Source organism: Ambystoma mexicanum, chromosome 5p (assembly GCF_040938575.1).
Source record: "Ambystoma mexicanum isolate Mex_15411 chromosome 5p, UKY_AmexF1_1, whole genome shotgun sequence".
NCBI classification, from domain to species: domain Eukaryota; kingdom Metazoa; phylum Chordata; class Amphibia; order Caudata; family Ambystomatidae; genus Ambystoma; species Ambystoma mexicanum.
This window is the reverse complement of record NC_090930.1, coordinates 410,689,579-410,714,686: the sequence shown is the minus strand read 5'-3', so window position 1 is coordinate 410,714,686 and position 25,108 is coordinate 410,689,579. Positions and strand designations below refer to the sequence as shown.

Here is a 25,108-nt window from a genome sequence, read left to right as displayed (position 1 = left end):
AGCCAATGGAGAGATTTCAGAGCTGGAGAGATACGATCCCAGGGCTTGAGGCCAAGGACAAGTCTCACAGTCCTGTTCTGTATTAGGTGCAGAGGGCAGAGAGTAGAGGCAGGTAGATTTAGAAAGAGGCTGTTACAATTGTCCAACCTAGAGAGAACCAAAGCTTGGGAGAAAGTTAGTTTCTGGGGGAAGGAGAGGAAAGGCAGAGTACCTCTGAGGAGGTGCAGTAGGAATTTTGACTTTTTAGAGACATTGGATATGGTTGAAAAAAGACTGGTTGAAAAACAACTGAAATTAATATCATTCTCTATGCTGCATTATCTAATGTGCATGTCAGTTGGATATTGCACTGGTATTTTCATAGCCCCCCCCTTCCTCCAGACGTCTGATACATGATATCCATGGTACTGTTACTGGGGCATTTCTTTAAAAGCATAAGAAGAGGAATGCAAGACTGCATGGGTGTGCGGCTTAACCCAAAGAAAAGCCCTCCTCCTTATACATGCACAGACTTCCATATCTTTAGTCTACCCTTGGTAATGGTGATTTATTTCATTGGAGTACATATTTGACTAAGTGTAGCAAGGGACCCTAGCTAACCACACAGGGTTTGGGGGTTCTCCCCACATCGCCAAGAAATGTGTAATGTAATGGGATTTAAATTATACATTTTACAGAACATTTGTGAAAATATGGTAAATAAACAATTTACAATTATTTTGTGGGGTAACATGAACAAATTCAATAGATGCCAGGTTGCCAGTGTACACAGGCATATTTTCTTGATTCCTTTACTTCCAATATATGCCATATGGCTTTGCTTATAATACCAGGAGTCCCCTGTTACAAAGCATCCCCAGGCTGACTGTGCCAATGTAATCTGGGTATTCCCATCTACCTAGACACTCATGTTGACTTTCGACAGTAATACACTAATGCCACTGTAGTAAGAAATGTCCATGCTATCCGTTACCAATATTTTCCAGTATCCCCACATAAGAACACAGTGATGCTGGCTAATGCTGACTAATGCCACTGTAAGAAGCATGTCCATGCTATCTATGAAGTATCCCGTTGTTTAAACACACAAAATGACTTTGAAATAATTTACTTAGAAGGAATTACTTCAAATTACTTAGAATTTTAGAATTTTGTATGTATAGTGGTGGGTTAAAGGGTAAAAACGGGGTGGGGAGGGTTTGGGGTAGAGGTGGTGGTGAAGGGTGAGGGGCAAACTAACCTAGAAATATCTGTGATAATACCTAAAGGTAAATACATGTTGGCTTTGCCTATACTACCAATAATGCACTGTAAGAAGACCAGCCCTGGCTGACTGCTCGAATATATAGCTTTACCCTTAATAAACCAATGCTGCATAAGAAACCATGTCCATGCTTGCTGTGCCAATTTCTGAAAGTATTTCTAGGTAGTTACACACTCATGTTTGCTTTGCCCTTAATGCACGAATGTCACAGTACAAAGCCAAATCTTTGCTGGCTCTTAAGTATCAGCCACAATGGTTGTTAACTCTTTCTATGAAAAGGAGTGTGAGAGAAAGAGTGTGGGTTGTATGGGTGAGGTTGTAAGTACTGTAGGCAGACCAAGAGGCAAGGTGGAGGAAGGATGGTGGATCGAATGTTGAGAAGTATGTGGCAGAGTTGGTGCAGGTAAGGTGTTGGTTGTGAGAGAGTAGTACCGTTTTAGAGTGAATGTGATGGTAGTATGAGATGTGAGAGGAGCTGGGTGAGTATGTTTATGTTTATATTTATTTTGTTTACATAGCGTTTTACACCAAAGCGCTGTACAATATAACAGCAAGAATACAATAACTGTAGAAGCAATTACAATATATGAGTCAAACCATCAATACAGCAACTAGAACAATTTGCCAGCAGAGATAAATGAGGGAAAAAGGGGTTGGAGAGGGGAACAGGAAGTGAGATAAGGTGAAGGTGAGAGGGGGGAGAGGGGACAAAGAAGAGACAAGGTAGGGGTAGAGAGGCAAGATGAGGATAAAAGACGTGTGGGGGAGGGAAGGGCGGGGGAGGATCAGAGTATCAGGGAGGGGAGTGGAGAAGAAGAGATTTTAAGGAGACACGAAAGGAGGAATAGGTGGGGATGGAACGGATAGAGAGGGGAAGGGAGTTCCAGTGGAGGGGAGCAAGGAGCTGAACGGAGCAAAAACAAGAGGAGGCACATGGGGACGGGGGAACAAGGAGAAGGAAGTGATCTGCAGATCTTAGGGAACAGGGGGGAGTGTAGAATGAGATGAGAGAGGAGAGATAAGGGGGAGCAAGTTCATGGAGAGATTTAAAGACGAGACAGAGGAAGTGGAATTTGAGTTGGGAATAAAAGGAAAGCCAGCCAAGCTGTGATAATAGAGTGGAGTGCGTGTATGGACATAGGAGGTACAGAAGGGTAGACAGAGAGAGTAGGGAGACAAATGGAGGGGTCAGAAATGATGGGAAGAAGGGAAGAGTGAGTGTAGTATAGAGGGGGTAGTAAGGAGAGGAGGGAAATGGATTGACTGTGTGAGAGACAGAAGGGATCAGGTTGTCTGAAATTGGCAAAATAGAACCATCATTCCTATTGAGAATACCTGCGGAGTCTAAGAATCCCAGAGGGAACCAGATTGATAAGGCTTTGGCCTTTAGGCGCTCACCTATAGCTAGGATTAGATAGTAGGGATTCCAGATCGTTAGTTAGAAAACCTGGGTTTTAGGCACGCCTGGGTTCTGGTGGAGAAAGCCATGAGATGTTGAGAGAGGGAAGCCCATTAGTGTACCCTTCTCACAACCAAACCAGAATAAAAGCCATAAATCTTGCTATTTACAGAATAAACACCCTTGAACCATCCTTCAAAGTCTACAACCTGCTCATCACTGGCACAGCTTCATCTCCGGAATCGTGTGCCACATGCTAACCTTAAAGGAATGGTTCGCCCAAAATGTTTTATTTCAATAATAGATAGGCAGTATTAAAAAAAACGATTGGCATTTTTTTTTTCTTCAAAGTCCCTATGTAAAATTTTGAGCAATTCAAGCTCAAAATTTGCAAAAGCAAGCACATGGGCGTATCCATTTTGTGAAATGGATGCCCCCCTGTGCTGGCTTTTGCTTTTGCGGCACTAATGAAGGAAAAGCCAGCCAGCTGTAGTAAACAAAAGCTACCACTGGGTGGCTATTGCTTCATTGGTGCCGGGACTCGGAGGACACGGACCGGAGACTACAGGCAGAAAAGCTGCAGCTGCATCTCGGTAAATGCTATTTATTTTTTTTTAAAAATAAGCACTAGCTGTGTTTTTTTCTAAGTTTTCCGGGCTGGAGGAGCCCGGAAAACTTAGAAATTAAACGGCAGCTTTAAAAACGTTGTACTTATGTTTGCGGTAGCTTTTGACCGACCGCAAACATAAATACAATGTTATTGTGTTTGAAAACGCTGCGGTTTTTCTTTCTAAGTTTCTCAGGCTCCTCTGAGCCTGAGAAACTTAGAAAGAAAAAGCGCAGCATTTTCAAACACAACCGCGTTGTGTTTCTGCCTAAATCTGCTTTCCCATCTGCTCCCCACGGGGAGCCCTAGAGCCCCAAATGGGAAAGCAGATTTAGGCAGAAACACTGCAGCATTTAGCATTGCAGAAAACAACCGCATAGTGTTTCTGCCTAAATCTGCTTTCCCATTTGGGGCTCTAGGTCTCCCTGCGGGGAGCCCTAGAGCCCCAAATGGGAAAGCAGATTTAGGCAGAAACACTGCAGCATTTAGCATTTCCCATTTGGGGCTCTCAGGCCCGCCGTGGGGGGCCCGAGAGCCCCAAATGGGAAATCAGCTGTAGGCAGAAACACTGCGGCATGTAAATACAGCCGTGTTGTGTTTCTGCCTGCCTTGGCTTTCACTTTGGGTCTCCGGTGTTCTCCTGAGCACCGGAGACCCGAAGTGATAGCCATGGCAGGCTGAAACACATCGCGGTTGTGTTTGAAAACGCTGCGGTTTTGACCCTGAGAAACTTAGAAAGAAAAAACGCAGCGTTTTCAAACACAATAACGTTGTATTTATGTTTGTGGTCGCTTCAAAAGCTACTGCAAACATAAATACAACGTTTTTAAAGCTGCGGTTTTATTTCTAAGTTTTCCAGGCTCCTCCAGCCCGGAAAACTTAAAAATAAACACTAGCTGCGGTTTTTTTTCTATTTAAAAAATAGCACTTACCGAGATGCAGCTACAGCTTTTCTGCCTGTAGTCTCCGGTCCCCGTCCTCCGCATACAGCACCAATGAAGGAAAAGCCACCCAGTGGTAGCTTTTGTTTACTACAGCTCGCTGGCTTTTCCTTCATTAGTGCCGCAAAAGCCAAAGCGAGTACAGCGGTGGGCATCCATTTCACAAAATGGATGCCCCCATGTGCTTTCTTTGAGCTTGACTTGCTCAAAATTTTACATAGGGACTTCGAAAAAAAAATGGCAATCGTTTTTTTTTAATATTGCCTATCTATTTTTGAAATAAAATTTTTTGGGCGAACCATTCCTTTAATGGCCCACAACACACCTACGCAGTTCAGAGAATCCCAGCCACTGTCACTTATTGTGATTGTGCTGTTTGTGCACACTGTGAGGAATCTGAGGGCATTCTCACTCCTTTCCCTAAACCAGCCTCCACCCACGTGGCTAGGAAAAGGCCAAAGCTGCCGGATCCTGATGCTGGGGGTGGATTTCCGAGGGAGGACTACCTGGGGGGAGGTGACCTGGGGAGAGGAGATGAGTTGCCCAAAGATGAGACGTGGTATTCCCCTTTCCCGTTCCATTCCACATGCCTTTATGGGCTATTTTAAGTCCCTTCCCTGTTTTCCCATTGATAACCATAGGCCCACACACCACTTTGGTACTGGGAAGAAGAAGACAAAACACCTCTTTTATACGGAGATGAAGAAGAGGGATACAACTACCAGGATCATGAGAATCCGCTAATGAGTGGAGATTGCCTTCACCTGAGAAAGACTGGGTGCTATAAATTTCCCTCTCGTGCGAACTAATGAGAAGGAGAACAAGCAGGAGAAGCTGAAAAAGCAGTTCGGAGCAGGGTTGGAAAGGCAAGAGGACGCTGGGACCACTGCGGGTCCTGAGAGGGTCTATACCTCTTGTTGCCCCCCTTGCAGAGCTTGTGAAGTGGAAGGCCAAGCCAGTGAAATCAACTGAGTTGTCCCTGTTGGCCGGATTGCACCAGGAATGTTCAGTCGCTGAGGCAGCTCAAAACCAGCGTGGCAGAAGCAATGGTGACCCGAGAGAGGTCGTGCCCGGTCGGGAGGAGCTGCAGGTGTCGAGGTCCTACGCACACCCAGCGAAACATGGAGAAACAACACTCGGTGAGTTTGAGGCAAGGGAGTGATCCCTGGGTGCTCCGATGTTGTCCGCCTGTGCCGCGTTGATGATTTCATTTGTGTGTGAGGAAACGAAGTGCAGACAAGTTGTATGAATATTGAGCTGTCAATACCGAGTGCAAGTATTGCCAAAGGCCAAGGGAGAAGACGAGAGTGCAAGCCATTGGAAAGGGCCAAGAGAGAGCAAGTGTTGCCAAGAGTCAAGAGATTACAAACATTGCCAAGGGCCAAGAGTGAGCACGTGTTGCTAAGAGCCAAGAGAGAGCAAGTATTGCCAAGCTGTCCTCTAGCCAGAAGAGGAACAGTTTTGTTGTGTTTGACATTGATGAACTTTTGGGAAATCTGGCAGGAGACTCCACCAGTTTCCAAGTGAAGGAACTTTTGCTTTGTGAACCTTTTGAGAACTTTGCCAGAAAAGAGAGGCTGGGACGCACTTCCTAGTTGTCATTTTGAAGTGCCTGAAAGCTTGGGGAGGGGAATCCGTTCTCAAGCCATGAGTTGTGTAGAGCCAGTGGAACATTTGTTAAACACTTTTTCGTTTTGAGACTCAACCCTTACACATTTTGACCCAAGTAGTATACGAGGGCAAGAATAGGTTTGGGCACAGACAGAACATTCGATTTGGAATTCCTGACATAGTCTGACCTTAGTGTGAGTTAAGTAGGGAAAATCCCACTTGTAATAGGGCAAAGTAGGCCTTTTCCCAACCCCATTTTCCTTTCAATAAAGGTTTATAGCCCAAACTATATATCTTGTCTGTGTCTGCTTCATGATGCCTTCACAACACGCAAAAAGAGATGGCAGCGCAGACCAATAATGCCTCATTGGTGTCCAAATGGAACCATCTATGCCATCTGCGTGGAGCCCAGTGTGCTAATTATGCAAACCGAAGACAATGTTCTTGGTGCAAGTCTCAGCCCCACGATGCCCCGTGCCCTGCCCGACTACCTCAACAACATGATGGCACTGTGCCCGACTTCCGGTCTACAGTAGACTTCAGCACTGCATGTCCACATTAGGTAAAAGATGTATGTTTGAATTTGAATCAAACCTCACATCTTTTCTTCTAGAGTTGGGGTACTCTTTTGCTCACATATTCCAGCCACCACAACCTTTAGTTCCTCCTCTCCTCTGGACCATATTGCATGTTTATTGTTAAGTTATCTTGTATTTGTAAAGCACCTCCTACCATATGTAATGGCGTCAAAGCGCTGAACGAAGCATGGACGTTCATCAAACGTTAGTCTGAACAGACAATAGAGGGCATTGCAATGCATGCAGCACAAACTGTAGTGCAGGCACTATAAAGAAACCAGAGAAGTCTACTGTGAAAATGGTGGAAGCCAAAGGGTGGATAGAGAAGAGCCATAGAGTGTATTGAAGATGATAAAGATTATGTGACGCCTGGACCAAATTTGTTTGTGGGACTCAGCTGTCCCATGGGGTACAGTAAGGCTATACATGGAATGTAGCAAGAGTGAAAAGTGTATGAACTGTGTGTATGAACTGTAAGGGTGTCGAAGGAGGACGCTGACACAAAGGTGGCATGGAGGTGGTTATAGACTTGTATTGTGAATAACAAGGCCCTCACTTCTAAGAGAGGTTTCTCTGCCTCAAAACGAATACTAAAGGGTTCATCCGAATGTCTGTCAAAAAAATGTCCTGTGTCACAACTTGCTTCTATCCCTCAGACTACAAATAAAGGATAATCTAACAAGAGTTCTTTCATCAGGAGAATTTCTCCCTCTCCTGCTGCTCAGATAGTGTTTAAAAGAATGTCCTCTTGTAACAAAAATGCCAGGGAGAATGACTCCCTTCCCCTGGCTTGCGGGTTCCACACAGCCTTTATACAATTCCATGTCCAGGAGAATGGCTCCCTTGTCCTGGTGTGGATCTATACAGTTCCCAATAAAATAAGGGGGAATGACTCCTTTCCCCTGACGTCTCTAGAACAACTCCCAGTTCAGCACTACGAGAATGACTCCCTTCTCTTGGTATTGCTTGGCAAAGTTCACAACAAGGGCAGGGGGAATGATTCCCTTCCCCTGGCATCTTTAGAGTAGGTTCCAAGAGCGTTAGCCCTTTCGCCAGGAGAATGACTCACTTCTCCTGGTGTCCAAAAAGTTCTCTCTCACAATCTTCCGCTTGATGTACACTTTGTTAGCACCAAAACAGAGTGGCTAAGTCCCAAATCTTTCGTTGTTGATCACTGGGCTTAGTGCCGCCACTGCAACAAGGAAGTTCACCATGCTTGCTCAGTTCCCTTTTGTTGAGGTCCCAGAACCTTTTTTGGTGGTTAGTGGGTTTATTACTGCCACTGTGATGAGGAAGCTCTCTTCGGATGCTGGGTTTGTACTGGTTAGAGTCTCCGACGTGTCTCTGGTGATCAGGGGATTATTGTTGCCACTGCGAAGAGGAAGTTCTCCTCGGATGCTGGGTATACAAGTGTCCCCGTCCCTGAATTGTCTGTTTTCCACCCCCATTTGCCCTCAGGGTCTCTTACACCTCCCTTTACCTTCTAAGGGTTTTCAGCATACCAAAGGAGGGTTTTCAGCACACCACTGGGACTTCCTGGGACTGGGGTGGTTCTCTCTGATGATCTGGGCTTATCTCTCCAGTTTCCACAGCACTGTGGTGGCTCTGTGCTCTGGTAAACCTCCTGGGTTTTCTTGCCCACTTCACGTTCAGGTCTGCTTCAGCTAGATCCTCAGAGAACGCCTTACATGCTTCGTCGCCGTTCTCCGCTCTTCTCCGACTCTGGTCTGCCCACAGCGTTTGAAACTCCTGCTGGTTTCTGCACCTGCTGCCTCTCCCGGCTGGGTTTGACAGGTTTGTTAGTCCATCCTCTATACTTATACATGTTGCCAGTCCTGCCCTGGCAGATTGTAAAAGTCCTTTGTTTCTGTTAACTTAATCCTCGTGCTTCCTCTGGGCCACCTCGTACCAGTACTAGCACAGTCAGTGACCTTCATGTCTCCTGTTCTTCTTCGCCCTAGTACTTTTGTCTTTATCCGCTGTGTTACAACAACATAGAGGTTTACTTTCAATAAAATTATTCTTAACAGTGGGATGGGATAAGGAATGTTGGGGAGTGACAATACTTGATGGGCTGTACCCCTGGGAGATTGTCCTTGTCCCCAGAAGGGAGTCACTCCCCATGAGGTCCTCCTGCATTAAATCACCCCTAGCGGGACTACTGGGTAGCATATGCACCTCCCCTGCCTCATGGGAAAGGGCTCCCCCTTTGGGAGAAGTGACGATAACTGGCAAATAGTCACAGAACCCTAGTGGCAACTGTCTACAGTTATGGGGTCTGCTATAATTAACATGCAGTTTACATGCTTATGTTACAGAATATGTTACCACTGGACCGAATTGTACTTTGGACTCAGCTGTATGCTGTGGGACGCATTGCTACATGCAGCGTACGTGCATAGTGAAAGATATGCAGTCACATGAAATAGATATTTAGCAGAAATCTTGCCTTAACTAATGTTCAAAGTGTGTCTATTTTTCAATTTCTGGGAGGTTTTCTACCTCCGAAAGTGGGCTTTTTTGGGTATTTTTGCCTCAACAGACTAGCTTTAAATGATGCCGATGTGCATAGAAAGACATGTGGGACAGAGACCTTACATGGGTGCCATTTTTCTAATGGCTCCTTTTGCAAACCTTTACTGAGAAGCAATAACATACAAGGCAGTTATTTTTCTGTACTATGGGAAGTTAGTAAATAAAATGGAACACAGCTTGAAATCTGTTTTGCTTGTGATTAGTAAGTATTATTGTGCAACTATGCTTAGAGTGAAACTCCTCTGTAGTTAGGTGGGGGTCTCTGATTTATCCCTCCATGTATGATTTAAAAATGGGAATTGCCAATTATGCCATATGAGTGGACCGATTTTCAAAACATGTGCATAAAAAGTGAAAATCATGTACTAACAAGCAGGTTAGCTTTCTGATTTCCCCAGTACCATAGGATAGAGAAAAGTCATTCTAGTGGTACAATGCATTTACAACATACTCCACATCACAGTATCACAAAAGTGATATTGCTCTTTTGCTAACATATTGCCTAGAAGGTCCACCTCAATTATGTTTTTTAAATGCTTTTTTTAATATCCTTATTTAAAATACGTTGCCCGCCACATAACTAAAGGAGAGTAACAGTCGAGTCAAGAAAGAAAACAAGGAAAAGGTTGCAGTGTGCTCTGGAAACCATTACTGTATCAATGATTCACACATTTTATTTATTTGAAAAACAGATGTAGATTTTCATCACAAATGACTTACAAAAACACACTGACAGATGGCAAAGGCATTCCCACGAAGGGTGCCAGTACTATAATGATAATGATGTGTTATTTATATAGTGCCTTTATCCAAAGCGTTTACAGAGCACATATTTACATACAATATCACCCAACCGAAATTGGTACTCATTTATCGACCTTGGAAGGATGAAAGGCTGAGTGGCCTTGCCGGGATTCGAACCTGCGACGTGCATATGACGCTCAGATCGCAGCAGGGAGCACTCAACCTGCGTAGCTATCTTACCGGCATGCGCAAAGATGAGAACAAGTGGAGTCCCATATTATGAGGGTGTAAAAAAGTGTAACATATACAAGGCACAAAACAAAACAGAAAGAAATGCATATGAGAAATTGGCTGACTTTGAAATGTAACATTAACCCAAAGGGGTAAGTGCTTCAAACTAAAGAGGAGTTCCATATACATATACAAAATGACATTGTCACTGGAGGCAGTGGTGGAGGGAGGTAGGGAGGATGGGGAACTCTCTCTTTAGCAAATAAGTGAAATTTAAGCCGAGCTTTTAAGAGATCCACAGTTGGGCTGGATTTGATTGTTATGGGTAGTTCCAAACGGAGCGGGGCGAGTAGGGTCAAAGAGCAGAAGCGACAGTGAGATTGGGTGCAGAGGGAGATAGGAGGGAACGGAATGGTGATTAAACTGAGATAAAATCAGATGGGTACTGATGAGCAAGACCATTGATAGCTTTGTAGACTTGTAGAAGGAGCCATTGCAAGCTTTGTAGACTACAGGAAGGAACTAAAATAGAGAGTAGTTGCGCATGGAAATCCAACCAGCTTGTTGTCGGTAGGTAGAAGTGGGGAGTATAAGTCTGAGTACGGGTGGCAAAGTTGTCATTTTGCCTAGAGGGAAAAAGGAATAGAGAGCCAAGGGAGTAGGCTTGAGTACTAGTCAAGGTCGAACACAAGAGTGGAGATTTTAGATTTTTTGGAGTGGTTTGCAAAAAGCATCAGAGGCAGTGGTAGTGATGAATTGTTGCAGTCGGAGGTCTCAATCGAAGATAACACCAAAATTGGTGGCGGAGCAAGAAGGTCAGGCGGTAAGGAGATAGGTGAGTGGAGGGGTAGCATTGGGGTAGCATTGGAAGCCAGGAGAAAGATGGATTTTAGTATGAAGCAGCCAAGAGTGACGAATTGCAGTGAGACAGTTTCTTTTCCGTTCCGAGATGGCTGGGGTAAAGGAATTGAATTGAATGAAATGAGAAACACATGGGAGTGTCATGAGCAAAAAGTGACACTGAAAGACAAAGGATGAGAAGTCTTAATAGGGCAGTGGTATAGAGGCTGACGAGCAGAGGTCCAAGGACTGATTCTTGGGGGACACTGACAGTGAGAGGGGTGGGTTCAGAGGTTTGCGAGTTCTAAGAGATTTTAAATGATCCACCTTCCAGGTAGGAGATCCAGGCAAAAGTAAATCTGCAAAACCCAAGGACCTGGAGAGTGATGAGTAGAGGGGAGCGGTCGACATTGTTGAAAGCATCAAACATCCAAAAGTATTATTAGTATAGAAAGAGTTTGGAGTGGTGAGCATTATAGAGAAAGTTGGAGACCTGCATGAGCACAACTTAAATGGCTACCATACAGATGTAGCCTAAGGTCTAATAACACTGGTTTACTGCAACTACCGAAAGCAAAACTGTCACTTGTAGGAAGGGGATGCTTTCCATTCTCGACTCCACGTCTATGGAATACCTTGCCACTTGACTTGATGCTGTGTCCTAGTATCGCCAGTTTCAAACACAATCTGAAAATCGTCCTTTTTGAATAATCTCAAACACTAGTGTGTTCTGTTTTCCATGGATTATCCCTGCGTGCTATATGTTTCTTGTCTGTTATTCTCAGCGCTCTCATGCCTCAGAACTCAAGTTTATCGTATTAACAAATAAATTAAAGGAGTGCTTACTATGGAGGGTAGATTAAAATGGATCTTTAAGGCCATTATCTTCAAGTTACTTAGTGATCCTGTTGAAGACCACCTGCTCAGGGACTTTTGAATGATGGGAAAGAAGAGAAACGGAGCGATAGTTTGCTGGGAAATTTGGGGAAGCAGACAGATTCTTCAATAGGAGTAAGACAGTTACAGATTTGAAGGAGGCAGGGAATAGTCCAGTGGAGAGAGAAAGGTTAAAGATCTCGGAGAGATAAAGGCAAGTGATTGAGACTAAGTCTTTGACCAATTGGGGAGCAAAGGGGTCAATAGGAGTGCAAGATGGGTTGGCACTGCAAAGGGATGGGTGCTAGGGGATGTAGGAGAAAAGTGGTCAAGAGTAGAAAAGGTAGTGGACAGAGGAAGGGATGACGAGAGAGAGTGTCAATAATTATAGACATTTTAGAGGAAAAGTAATGTGCAAAGTCATTAGCAGAAAGGGAGGAGGCAATGGATATTCGCTGGGGAATTGTGAGCAAAGATTGGACGGAAGATTCAAGTTTGTGGGGGAAATGTGAATGGAGGAGATTTGAGGTCCAGTGCAGAAGTTAGGGGAGCAAGGGAATTTTTGTAGTCTAGGAAGTAAGGTATATGTCAGTTATTTGCGTCAGTGTCATAGGTCATGGTGCACGTTTGTTTTGAGGGTACGAATTTCCATCCCTCCAATTCTCTCAACCCAGATACTCCTCTCGTTCAACTGACCAATCACATAGGTCTTTCATGAATAAATGCCTTGTATGATTAAACATGGGCTCTTGCCACCCATCATACTGACTCTAGATGTTCTGCTCACCCTCAGCATATAGGGCTACTTCATTCCCAGCTCAGGGGTTCAACCTATAGGTGTATCACCCGTAGTATGTGAGAAATGGACCTCCCACAACATGATTGAGACCTCCATTCCAAAAAAGGCTGCTGATCCTCTGATGTTGCTACTAGAGGATCAAGAAGGTATCATCCGGCAACACTCAAGCTTCCTGAGGACCACAACCATGATCTCATACATTTATTATATACCTATCAATTTAACGGCTCTAACGCCAAGCCACACCACATCGGCCTGCAGCCTCAAATGGAGCATTCCTATTGACTTTGAGAAAGAGACATTTAAAAAAATGTGCATTCAAACTATTGGCTTTGATAACCTTACTTTTTCAAGCACAGCCGAAAATAATGAACCTTTCAGAATTCATCATAGTGTTAATCTGTTTTAACTGTAGCCACAAAAGCAATGTACCTTCAAACTGCATTTTTCAATGCAAAAAGCACAAGACAGATATGGACTGATCAAAAGGCCTTACTTCTCACTTATCCTGTTTGTAAAATTGCTCTCAATGTTCAGCCATAATGAGTACGTAACCATTTTATCAGCATTTTTATAGAAATATAGTTACAATAGCACAGCAATTCAAAACTAAATCATTGCAAATTGTTAACCAACAGAAGTATTTGGAAAAGATTTAATTGCACACCTCAAAATGCACACAACATTTGGTTTAAGAATCACGATAGGGTTTGTCGTACAATGTACGCATCTGAAGCTACTTAAGTAAACAAAAAAGACAGATATCCATGGTATTATGAAAAATACACCAACTCAGTGCAAAAACTTAATTAAGGACAAGCTGATAGCTGAAAATGTTTTGGATAAGCACTGACATCCTGTACTTTTTGACAAAGGTACACCTTGTTTAAAATATACCATTTTATATTGACGTGGTTGATACCAAGTTGGGTTCCTTTCAAATGTAACCCAGCAAGATTGTCAGTTTCTACTGATTACATGAATGACATTATCATCTGTTAGGATTGGCTAACAGAGAAACGGGTGTGGTCTAATCCTTTAAAAACGAGCTGTTTTAGCAGGCTGAAATTACACTGAATGTTACAGCACTGTAGAAACTGAGGAGGACCACTCCTCTCAAGAGTCGAGACTGCCTGGGTAAGAAAGCAAGCAGATCTAATCACTAGACCAAGACTAATTCTTGTCTGTGGGCCTAAAAATTGGCACTTTGCCATCTTTTCCAAATTCTGCTATTCAATGCTTGCTATAATAAGTTAGAGGCAAAGCTAAATTGCAAAGCTGAGGTGCCTTGGAAGTAAGCAATGAAAAGCTTTCAGATACCTTGCCCGTGAGACAGTAAACTGCTAATGGGGCTATAAATGGGCACTTTGTCTGTTTCTCAAGCTCTCATTTTTTGACTGTTTCAATATTTAAAGGGCAGAAATGAGCAATTTTTGCAATATATGTTTTTCATTTACATTTTACCACCATGATGTATTTTTGTTAGGTTAGCTGGTCAAACACTGAGCTTTGTTGCGGTACCAAGTTTTAGCACAGCATCCATATATAACGTGTTGCCTCTTGTACTTCATAAGTGATGCCGTCGAAGCACAGAGAAAAGGCCAACAATAGAATCTTTACTGGAGGATTAAAATTGCTGTACCTGTAAGCTTTTTGATCCACAATCACTTTCAGGCTGTTTTTAGTTAATTGACCATAGAAGCCATGGATATTTTGAAAGAGATTGTAACCCTTTCTACCTAATGGGTTATCCAGCGAGTTGGTCTGTATAACCTCACCTGTCTCCTGGCTTAGACACATGCATCTCTCTCTCTCTCTCTCTCTCTCTCTCTCTCACATCCCCCCCCCCGTTGTAGGTTGATTTAACATTTTATAAGTGATTGGGATGCTTGTAGCTACTCAAATACTTTATTGCTAATATTAATAATTGTATATTGTTTGACTATTCTATTTGTATTGCTACTATTATCTCTACAAGAGAATACATATACATAAATGCTAACCAAGCGAGTGAGAGCATTATTAATGTGTTCCCAATTAAGACTATAAAAGACACTATATTGCAAGTGCAAACGCTTGTTGGGTTTGTGATAAACCTATGTAGGGCATGTAAACTTTATCATACATGCAAGGGTAGAAAGCATTGCTGTCATAGTCCCACAACAATTCTGCTATCCAATAGTAAGCATGTGGGGTAATAGTGCTCTTGCTCTAAAGCACAGAGACCCAACTTTCTCCAGAGTCTTTCTTCGGGTACAGCATTATTCTCTGCTGCAATGTTATAACATTCATAAGGCTGAAGTGCCTTTAAAACTAAATTCTAACATGTGCCTGCAAGCACATTGGAGGGGGCTGGTCTTTGATTATTGCTGCCAGAGCATTGAAGCATGCAGAATTGAATTTTAAAGACACACCAGTCTTATGAATATTATAATGTTCTTTTTTTCATTGTTTTGGTTTAAAAAAAAATCCTTTACAATTCCATATAAAAAGACAGTAGTAGAAACCATAATACAATTTCTAGAAGAGATAGAAACGAAGCAACAAATCTCAGTTTTGCAACAAACAATATAAAAAATCATTAAACATCCAATTAATAATCTTAGGCTTTTCATTTGCCTTCTCCGTTTTCCTTAATACCCCTCATCCTATCATATTTCAGGCAGATGTCCTATTTATTAACTCCAAAGATTTAAGAAAGGCTGCAATTTCAAGTTGGTCTTTTGTGCTATTGATACAAACGCTTCGTTGCCATACTTGATCGACCGTCAACGCCATCCATTTGCTACAAAATTCGCTCATATGTGCCGTTCTTGTCTCTTCCAAGGCCAAACAGTCCATGACCATACGTCTACATGTTTCAACCATGCCAGCAATTCTATAGAACCTGCATTCACCTTCATTCTCCCCTATCATTCCCTGCTTCAGGAGAACTTCCTTGGAGTCTAATATATTCCACCTAAACCTAAGAAGTTGATTATGCATACATTTATTTGGGAATCGAAACATGATATACGAAATTGTTCCCCTGGACTTATGTTCTGTTGACAGATGACTCAAGGAAACGTTCCAGTGTGTCACATCAATCATAGTCAAAGGGGGATTTTTTTAAACTTTTCCTGGATTGTTTAACAGGAATTCTATATCCAACCCCAGCACCTCCAAGACATTCTCACACTCCTTTTCCAAGACACATAGAACATCCTCCTTCTACAACTTCGGTGTGGTGTTTCAAACTAGAAAACATGGTTCTACACTATCCTACAGAAAATGATCCTACTGTCATTTAAATAGTTATTTTTGTTATTGATGAGCATGCCAATATTATAACCACCTTTGTGCAGAAAATTATTTCTTGCATTACTTTAACCTTATTAGCTGAAAATAATAAACACTACTTAATTTTCCGTATTTTCCCTCAAGGTGGAATATGTATTTACAGACAAGACTGGAACCCTTACAGAGAACACCATGGAGTTCATTGAGTGCTGTGTTGATGGACACAAATACAGTGAATGCATCCCAGAGGTGGATGGATTTTCAGCAACTGATGGACCACTGGGACTTTACAAAAAAGGCCAGAAGGTAAAACTCTCATCAGTGCACGATTTTGGGATTGTTTGCAATTGAAAAATAAATTCAGTGTTGTGTATTCTGGAACACATTGTAAAAGAAGTTTGTGACAAGGCTCTCAGGTTTGCAGGTATTTTTGGGAGAAATTCATATAGCATTAAAGAACATGGGAGATCTGCAGAGCAAGATGTTTGGGGGAATAATAAGAATGCAGTACATGTGAACATCTGGCTGTTTGCTTTTGATGGAGTGACTCTTTGTTGTAGCTTGTTATTGATTGTCCAGGATTAGGAAACACACGAATGTAAAGCGGTGAATTGTTGGGTATAAAAGTAGATCTCTGACCCAGTAGAAAATCAATGTCCATGTTCTTTTTGCATTGGTGGGTAGAGGGACGTCTTTACATGAACATTTTCCGGTGTTGGATGTGCATTGTGAAGGGAAAGGTTGTGGAGAAGTATTAGAATGTTGGCATAAGAAATGTGCCAGCCTGTTATAAAATCATAAATATATTTTTCATTTATAATTTTAGTTGTGACAGAATGCCATCTGTGAAGGTGTGATTTCATGGGCGTTTTAGTTTACTATGCAAAACGAAGGTGGATTCTCGGTAGGAAAGGGCGTGCTGCTAAAGGAATCCACTAGCCGCATATGTTGCATGGCTAAGAAGAGAATACCTGTGATTACCCCAGCCTTGCTTTCAGGCCTTGTGAATATTTAATATAGTCCATGCCATTCATATAGTAAATACCTGTATCGTTTTGCTGTACAAAGTTTACTGACACCGCCAACAGCAGAAGCGTGGTTTAGCCATATTTCAAACAAAAAGTAACATGTACTTCAAATACGCACATTGAGCGACTGGATAGCAACTATGGCAACTACTGAAAATCACAGAACTGTCGATCAACACCCATTGTCTTCACCAGAGGAGAGATTTTATAAAGCAAAAGGTAAATATGGTTTGGATTTAAATTAATTCCAACAGCCATGGCGCTACATTGGGAAAGCATTTCCCTCCATGCTAAACTACATGAACTACGCTGTTTCTCAGGTGGCAAAGCGAGCTTGCTGAAGTAAATATAAGACTATCTTTTATTGTAAGGAAGATATAGTGGCTTATGAGCGAATTTTGTTAAAGGGGCAAGACTGAATTAGCGGCTAATGTATTCTATCCATTTTGCCGGCCTAGACAAAATGGAGGTCTGGTGCCTACTTGAGCACTTAGAAGCTGCACCCATCTCCGGTGGAGGATGCAGCTTTCGGGAAGTGTAAGGTGCATCAGTGAGGATCTTGACCCCCTTCCAGAGGTGGGAGTTGCTCACCTTCAAAGAGGACATGCAGGAGCAAAGGGGAGTCCTCCTAGAGGGGATGCCATCCAGAGAACCTTTGGTCTGTAGCAGGCTCACAAGGATTGCCTGTATAAGCAGGATCCCCTCTCTTCAGAGAATCCTCAGGTGAGTCATCTTGGAACCTTTAGGAAGTAAGAAGAATCAGCTGGCAGGTTTGTTGGAGCTGAATGGCGGGCGCATGCCTTCCAGAAGAGCTACGGCTCTTTCCTAAACTGTCTCTCAGGGCTAATGGAGGTGACTGCTGATAACATTGTGTAAAAGTCTATACAACAGGTTTCGGAGTACTTCCCCAGCCTGGGCAGAGCAGAACAAGGCCTCATTTCCTTCAAGAGTATTGGTAAAATGACTTGCAGCAAAAGAAAGTCCGGAAGCTGCTGCCTTTGGCAAGGCTGGAGCAAAACACAGCATTTTACTGTTTCGAGCCAGCTCACCACATTGACCTGCTGGAACCGAATGGCCTGCGTTCTGTACATTCGCATACCTTGGAGCTGCGCGGACTCAAACATCCCCTGCCCGCATGGAACACATCAAGCTTTCGTGCTGTCTGTTTGCCTAGCCACAATGCTTTTGTTGAATCCAGTGATGCCTGCTCACTGCTCAAACTATAAGCAAGTGCCTAGAAGACCGGCTTGATGCAGACTAGCCATTACAAAGAGAAACACGTAGGGTTGAATTAGCGGCCCCTGGGAAGGCTTTCTAAGGTCTCCCCCCTCTGGCCTTATACCATGTACCCTAGAGATGGGTTAAGACTCCCTTTCCTACCTTATACAGACTTTCAGACTAAGCCTTTTTTTTCTGGCCTTTTTTTCTCTCGTCATTGAATACCCAGAGTGAACATCCTATATCTATTTAAGCCTGCATTATCTGTGTATTTGCATTACAGGGGCGGCCAGCTAGTGAATTTAGGCATTGTCTGTGTTCAAGTAGGTGGCACATTCTGTTTATTTAGCTACTTATTGTACTGTTGTTGTTTGGAGGCTTCCATCCTGTTTCCATACTGTTTTACACATCTCGTGTAGCCACATAATATGGCCTGTGTTAGGCCTATGCTACCAAAAAGGCTACGGAGGTATGCTATTAACTTCATGCCTGTTTAAGCTTTATGGTCAGATCACTGTGGCCCAGTGATAGTGTGTGGTTGAAGTAAGCGCCCAGAAGCCATTGCTCATCCTAGTACTTTAGCTGGCCTGTATTGTTAGTTTATCACATTAGTTGTTTAGGTTACGGCAAACAGCATCTTTTATTGTCTGACAATACATTTATGAAACTTTACAGCACAAATCGTTTGGAGGTGTGTGATGTTGATGGAAATAGACATAAGTGTTCTGGGGCATACACATTTTAAGCATAATCTTGACCATGCTCTTCCTTCCTTTTGGGATAACCCATGAATTGTGATGTCTTGAATTTCATGCAGGGGCCTTACCAGGACTGATTATTGGTACCATAATCGGTGAAGCTATTTATCAGATAGATTTAAGAACATATATTTTCAAGAAACATAATTTGAGGCACAGGTTTTTATATGAACCACAAACATGTGACACCAGATTTGGCATAGTTGTAGTAACAGATTCTTTTTGGCGAAAGATTGTTTTTGATATCGTAATGATGACATTGCATGTTATGTGTTGCTTCAGAAAAATATTCCTTGCATATCTAAGCGCTGTAATAATAGTGTTCATCTTAACCCATTTTTGCTGGGCTTTGTTAATCCACATGGAAAGGATGATAAACAATCTCCTTTGTGTAATTTGAGCTTTTGTTTGCTGGTTGAGCATTGGTATCTACGAAGAGTGCTTAACTCACTGAGCTATCAACTTGCTAGAACTCCTTCTATTCTCCAAGGGGCTATATGGCCATGTGAAAAGTCAAAAATTCAAATTGAAACTCACTAGTCATCCATATGTCACTCATTACCTCAGTTATACACATACACACATCGCGCCATTTATTACTCGCCAAGGGTCAATTATCACTAGTCAATAGCTAGTGGCGTGTGAACATTTTTAACCCTGCCTGTCTTTGTAATGAAAATCTTTTCCTCACAAGGTTACGAATGGCACAAAATAAACCCTCTGTAATATTAACATTTTTCTCCATAATTCATTCTAATAGTATACATAATCATAATAGTGAGATAAGTATATAAAATAGGCACTTTTTTATTTATATTTCTTTGGCTTATCAACCAAAAGATCTAATCGATCTACTAATTAAGCTCTATAGACCTAGCCAGCGGGCCGTACCAAGAATTATGGGTCCTAAAGACCAAGTTAAAGGCCTGAGCACAGCAAGGAAACACGTGGAAACATCAATGCCTCAGTCCATTCCTCTGCTTCAAGGGGCTCAACATCATTGTGCTCGTTTTATTTTAAGATTGGATGAATCTTGGGATGTAAACAAGGATTTGGCCTGGTATAGAAAGGAGGTGGCTTTCGTGATAACCTTTTTCAGGAAGCATGTTCACCTCCAGGGATGAGTATGGCAGAGTGTCATGGAAGTCCCATGCATGCTGCTTCAGGGCGCGAGTACATTGAATGTAGTGGAACAGTTTGGTGTCGGGTAGACCATATTTACTTTGGAGATCCTGAAACGAGATTTATCCCTCTCAACACATCCCCAACCACCAAGATATTATTCAGTGTCCATGCTTTAAAGGTTCCTATCTTGCTGATTTGGGGTAATGCCTTATTGTGCAACAATGGTTACGAAAATGTAAGTCTATTGACTCAGCCTATACAATTTGTGACCTCTGTAAGGAAGGCATGGTATCAAAGTAACACAGACACAAGTGACCACAGTTCAAGCGTGTTTATTGAACTTCATCAACGGTGTGATAAATGCCTATCTAAACCTAAATCTAAGATGGGAGCAAGCTACGACCATCAAATAATAATAATGCAGTCCTCGTGGTGTCTCGTCAAATAAAAAGGGCCTATACTAAAAAACCTATTGCCAATCCTTACCGCTAAGTTACAAATAGTGTGGGGGGAATGTTCATGAAAAAGAAAGAAGTGTTCGAAAGAAGTGTTCACAAAATAATAAGTCAGAATGTTCAGGCCGTTGGCCTCCCTTCCCTACGTTTTTAGCATGGGACAAGGTGGTTCACTAGAGCATAGCACACTCTGAGGCCTCTTCGGCACAAGGACACAGTTCCATTAGCGTCAGGGCCTTCTATGCCCAAGTCTCTTAGGTTATCAAAAGGCTCTTGCTTCAGTGGGCCTGATGTATCAAACAAACGAAAAGTTCCTTTCCTAATATTCAACAAAGGGTGATTTACTCTTCACCCTGGAGCTCCCTCAGCCGGGCTCACATCTCTTTTTTCTTCCACAATCTTTTCTCAGATGACTCACGGTTCACCCTGTATCCCCCTCAGTCGGGCTCAGATCCCTTTCCCAAAATTAGCCTCCCTTAGCCGGGCTCAGACCAATTACAGTTTGTTTTAGCTATCGAAGACTTTCAAATGTGCACAGGGTTTTACTTGTCCCATTGCAGGACCATTACGATGTTACAGTTCACAATTTGACACTCTCAGGTGACCTCTCAGTTGACCTTCGAGTGAGCACCCACGTGGTGCTGGACCACTCTGTATATGGTATCTTGGGTTGCCTCCCAAAGTTCAATAACAAAGTTCAATGACTTCTTCAGTTCCAATTATACTTGCGTCGATCATCTCCAGCCCTTCACACACGGTTCTCTTTATACAATGTTGCCTGCTTTGTTGTGATATGATATGGAATTTACAATGCACCTGTACACAAGTGTTTCTAGGCGCGACAAGACAAGGAGGGTGAAACAAAGGGAGGACAAAATAACGATCCTTCTTAGGCCTTGTGTCATTCAAATCGTACAAGTGCGGTGAAGAGGGAAAGGGAGAAGTGCCAGGGGGAAGAGGGAAGTGCAGTTAACTCACAAGTGCAGCCAGCGGCTGGCTCATAAGTGCAGCGAGAAGGGACAGTAGGGTTGCAGATACAGACCTTTAAGTGCTGGGGAGCCCAGAGGCAGTGCAAGGGCAACTGGACATTCAGGAGCCTGGGCCCGAGTTCAGAGGCTGACCAGATTAACGGTGCGTAGAGCAGTCATGTGCATCAGCAGGGGAGAGGAAGAGAGAAAACAGAAGCGAAAAGGAAGGTCTTGCGTTCCTTCCAGAACCAGAGGTGGTCTGCTCAAGTTTGAGAGAGGCAGGGAGGCTATTAGAGAGGGAGGTCCCAGCCGAGGAGATAGATCTGCCCCCAACGCTCTGCTTGGAGAAGCATCTGACCCTCAGAGAGTTGGAGGTGGATGAGCGGAGAGCTCGAGAAGGAAGATGTTTTGGAAGATAAAGTTGGAGGTAGAGCAGTCCCGTGCCTCAGAAAGCCTTGTGGATGATGCAGAGGGTCTTGAAGTTGATCCTTGCAGCCACATAGAGCCAGTGAAGAGATTTCAGAGCTGGAGAGATATGATCCCTAGGCTTGAGGCCAAGGACAAGTCTTGCAGTCCTGTTCTGGATAAGTTGTAAAAGTTGAAGAGTAGAGGCAGGAAGATTTAGAACGAAGCTGTTGCAATAGTGCAGCATAGAGAGGATCAGAGCTCTGGAGACAGTGAGCTTCTGAGAGAAAGTGAGAAAAGGAAGAATACCTCTCCGGAGGTGCAGCCGATAGTTGGACTTCTTAGAGAAGTCAGATATGTGAGGAGAGGGTGCAGGCAAAGATGACACCAAGGTTCTTATCCTCACAGGAAGGAGCAGGAAGAGGGCCCAGAGTGGGCGGCCAGAGAGAGAGGAAAGGAGGGAGTGGGTGTCCCAATGCGGAGGATTTCAGTCTTACTGGCATTAAGGCAGAGATCATTGGCGGCACACCATTCCTGAATTGTGAGCAGACAGTCTGGTATGAGAGTAGGAGCATGGGTGGCCGAGGGGAGCCTGAAAGAGAGCCAAGTGTCATCTGCATAACATTGAAAGTTGGAGCAGGATGCAGCGGGCAAGAGGTGCCAGGTAGTGGTTGAAGAGCCAGGGCAAGAGGTTAGATCCCTGGGGAACACCACAAGTAGAGAGAGGGATAGAAGAGAGGAAAGACCCCAGTTGGACCTGAGAGGGTCGGTCTGTGAGAAAGAAAGTCAACCAGGCCAGGGCCTGATCAGTAATACCAAGGTTGTCACAGAGACGATTGAGCAGGACGGCATGGTTGACCGTGTCAAAAGCAGAGGATAGATCGAGGAGAATGAGGACAGAAGGGAGATTAGAGTCAAGATTGGAGAGCAAGTCTTCACGGGTGTTCAGGAAAGCAGTTTCCGTGCTTCTGGCAGCTCTGAAGCCAGAATATTGGTCATGGATGCAACCAACAGATTAAGTTTGTAGATTAAGCTGGAAGATGGCCAGATTTTCCATGATTTTTCTCAGGAAAGGAGTGATGGAGATCTGGCAATAGTAAGCCGGAGAACAAGTATATGTTATGATATTTTATTTGTATCGCGCTCATAAACAAGTGTTTCAGAGCGCGATAGGATCGGCTGAGGGCTTCTTTAGAAGGGGTGCTCAAGAGAGTGCTTAAGGGGGGGGGAAGTTCCAGTGGCAAATGAGTGATTGCAGAAATCGGCCAAGGCTGGAGCAAGGGTGTCTGTGGTCCTTGATTGTTCTGGATGAGCAGGCGAGAACCTGCTCTGACGAGACTTTCTTAGATTGGACTTGTCTAGAAATATCGTCAAGGGTGAACAGGGGAAAGGAGGAGAAAGGCGGAGAAGAGGCAGCCTCCGACGGGCCAGGAGTCGTGGAGGACGAGGAAGAGGAGGAAGTTATAAATGGGGTTATAAATACCATATCATAGAAGAAGAGAGGGTGGCTAGGCTATCCTGAGTTTTAGTAGTGAAATGAAAGGCCAAGGCCGTGCAGAGGGCCTGGGAAGGAACAGGAGAGGTAGAGACTGCAGCAGGAGTCACCAGCCCCTTGCAGATTTTTAAAAGTTCGGCCGAGTTGTTAGATGCAGCAGAGATGCAGGCTTGTATGTAGGCTCTCTTCTCAGAGAGTCTGTACTGCCTTTGGAGCAGGCAGCAGGCCAGTTTGTCAGGGGGTGCGCCTGATGCCCTCCACTTCCTCTCCGCCGCCCTACACTTGCGTTTAACGGCGGCAAGTTCAGAATCGTACCAAGAGTTGCACTTGGATTTGTGCTTCAAGCAGATCTTCATGACAGGGGCAAGGACATCCAGAGTGTTAGACATAGAGAGACGAAGGTTAGAGAGGGCTGTGTCAGGGTGTGATTCAGCCATGGGGGCAAGAGGAGGAGAGAAAGTAGCGGGGAAAGCCTCAACTGACACACGCTTCATGGGTCGGATGACCGAGAAGTTAGGTGGAGTGCTGAAGTCGGCTTGACCTGCAGGGAAGAGAGAGGTGGTAAGAAAGGAGAAAGTGATCACTACAAGAGAGATGAGTGGTGAGAGGGTTAGAAAAGGGGAGGTCTGAGGAGATCAGAACATCCAGGTTGTGCCCTGCAGATTGAGTCGCACCAAAGGGAAGAATAGAGAGAGGGAGAGAATCACAGAGGTTGTCAGAGTCCTGAAGAAGGGCTGGTAGCATTCAGGTGGATGTTCAAGTCTCTGAGGAGAAGTTGAGAGGTAGCGGCAAGGAGGAGAGATCGGCCCACCCCGAAAGGAGGATGGCAACCTGGCCTGGCGGCCTGTAGATAGTGGTGTAAGGAACTCGTGGTGGCAACAATAAAGACAGACACAAGTGATCACAGTTCAAGGGTGTTTATTGAACAGTGAATGCAGGGTGGCAAAACGCTTAAGCTAAACCTAAATCTAAGATGGGAGCAAGCGTCGACCATCAAATGAAAATAAAGCAGTCCTAGAGGGGTTGTGTCAAAATAAAAGGGCCTATACTAAGACAAACCTATTGCCAAGTCCTTACGCTAAATACAAAAGAAGTGTGGGATAGGGTTGCAATAAAGGAAGAAGTGTTTCAAATATTAAGTCAGGATTTGATTGCTAGGGATCTCCAATTGCCATGTTTTCAGCAGGCGTCAAAGTGGGCCTCCTGAGCACAGTACGCACTCAAGCTCTCCCTAGCACAAGCCGACAGTTCTTTTCCAGATATCAGGTTTTCCGATGGTTTAAAGTCTCTTTCCAATAAAATGTCTCTTCCCCTCAAGGGCCTGATAGTTTTGACAAACATACCGTTCTGTTCTACAAATGCTTTGGGTGATGGCTTCACCGCTTGTTTCCCCTTTTCTGGGCGCAGACCTCTCACAGTCTTACTCAACTACTCAAAAGGTTCCTTTTCAGTGAGCTTTGGGTGATAACTTTTCACCCCTGAATCTCCCTCGGCCGTGCTCAGACCCCAAATGAGAAACAGGATAGTTTACTTCTTCTTGCTCTCACTCGATGCAGGATTCACTTCCCTTACATCCTTGACAGTTCATAGGTCAAAGGCTTTCGATTGTATGGGGCTTTTGCTGGACCTCCTGTATGACCACTTTGATATATCTTGGTGGCTCTACTGCGGCCTTCCGGTATCTTTAGTTTCATCAATAGGGTTATCACCACGAGCATGCCACCCACGTGGTGTCTGACTCTGCTCTGCTGGTTTTTCCCCACAATTCATATAACAGTTCTTTGTTTAAAAGTTAAATGATCCTTTTGCTACTTTCGTTCAACATAGCTCTGTTTCTTTATTGGGTTTTCCTTCGACTACCCGATTGTGATTAAAAAGCGTTGCTTTCTGGGCTGTAGTCTCAAGGCCAGTACCATTGGGCTATGCGTCTCTCCCCGGCTTGGCTGTCAGCA

General features: G+C 43.8%; 1 protein-coding gene across 3 annotated transcripts in view; it reads left to right on the top strand.

Moving 5' to 3' along the window:
• The window catches only part of ATP11C (ATPase phospholipid transporting 11C), a 1,508,462-nt gene that overhangs the window by 688,462 nt on the left and 794,892 nt on the right, over window positions 1-25,108 (top strand). For all 3 annotated transcript variants that reach the window (XM_069612799.1, XM_069612797.1, XM_069612798.1), the window contains exon 13: window positions 15,849-16,010. In XM_069612799.1, the coding sequence (XP_069468900.1) occupies window positions 15,849-16,010 (162 nt within the window). The remainder of the gene's footprint in view (window positions 1-15,848; window positions 16,011-25,108) is intronic.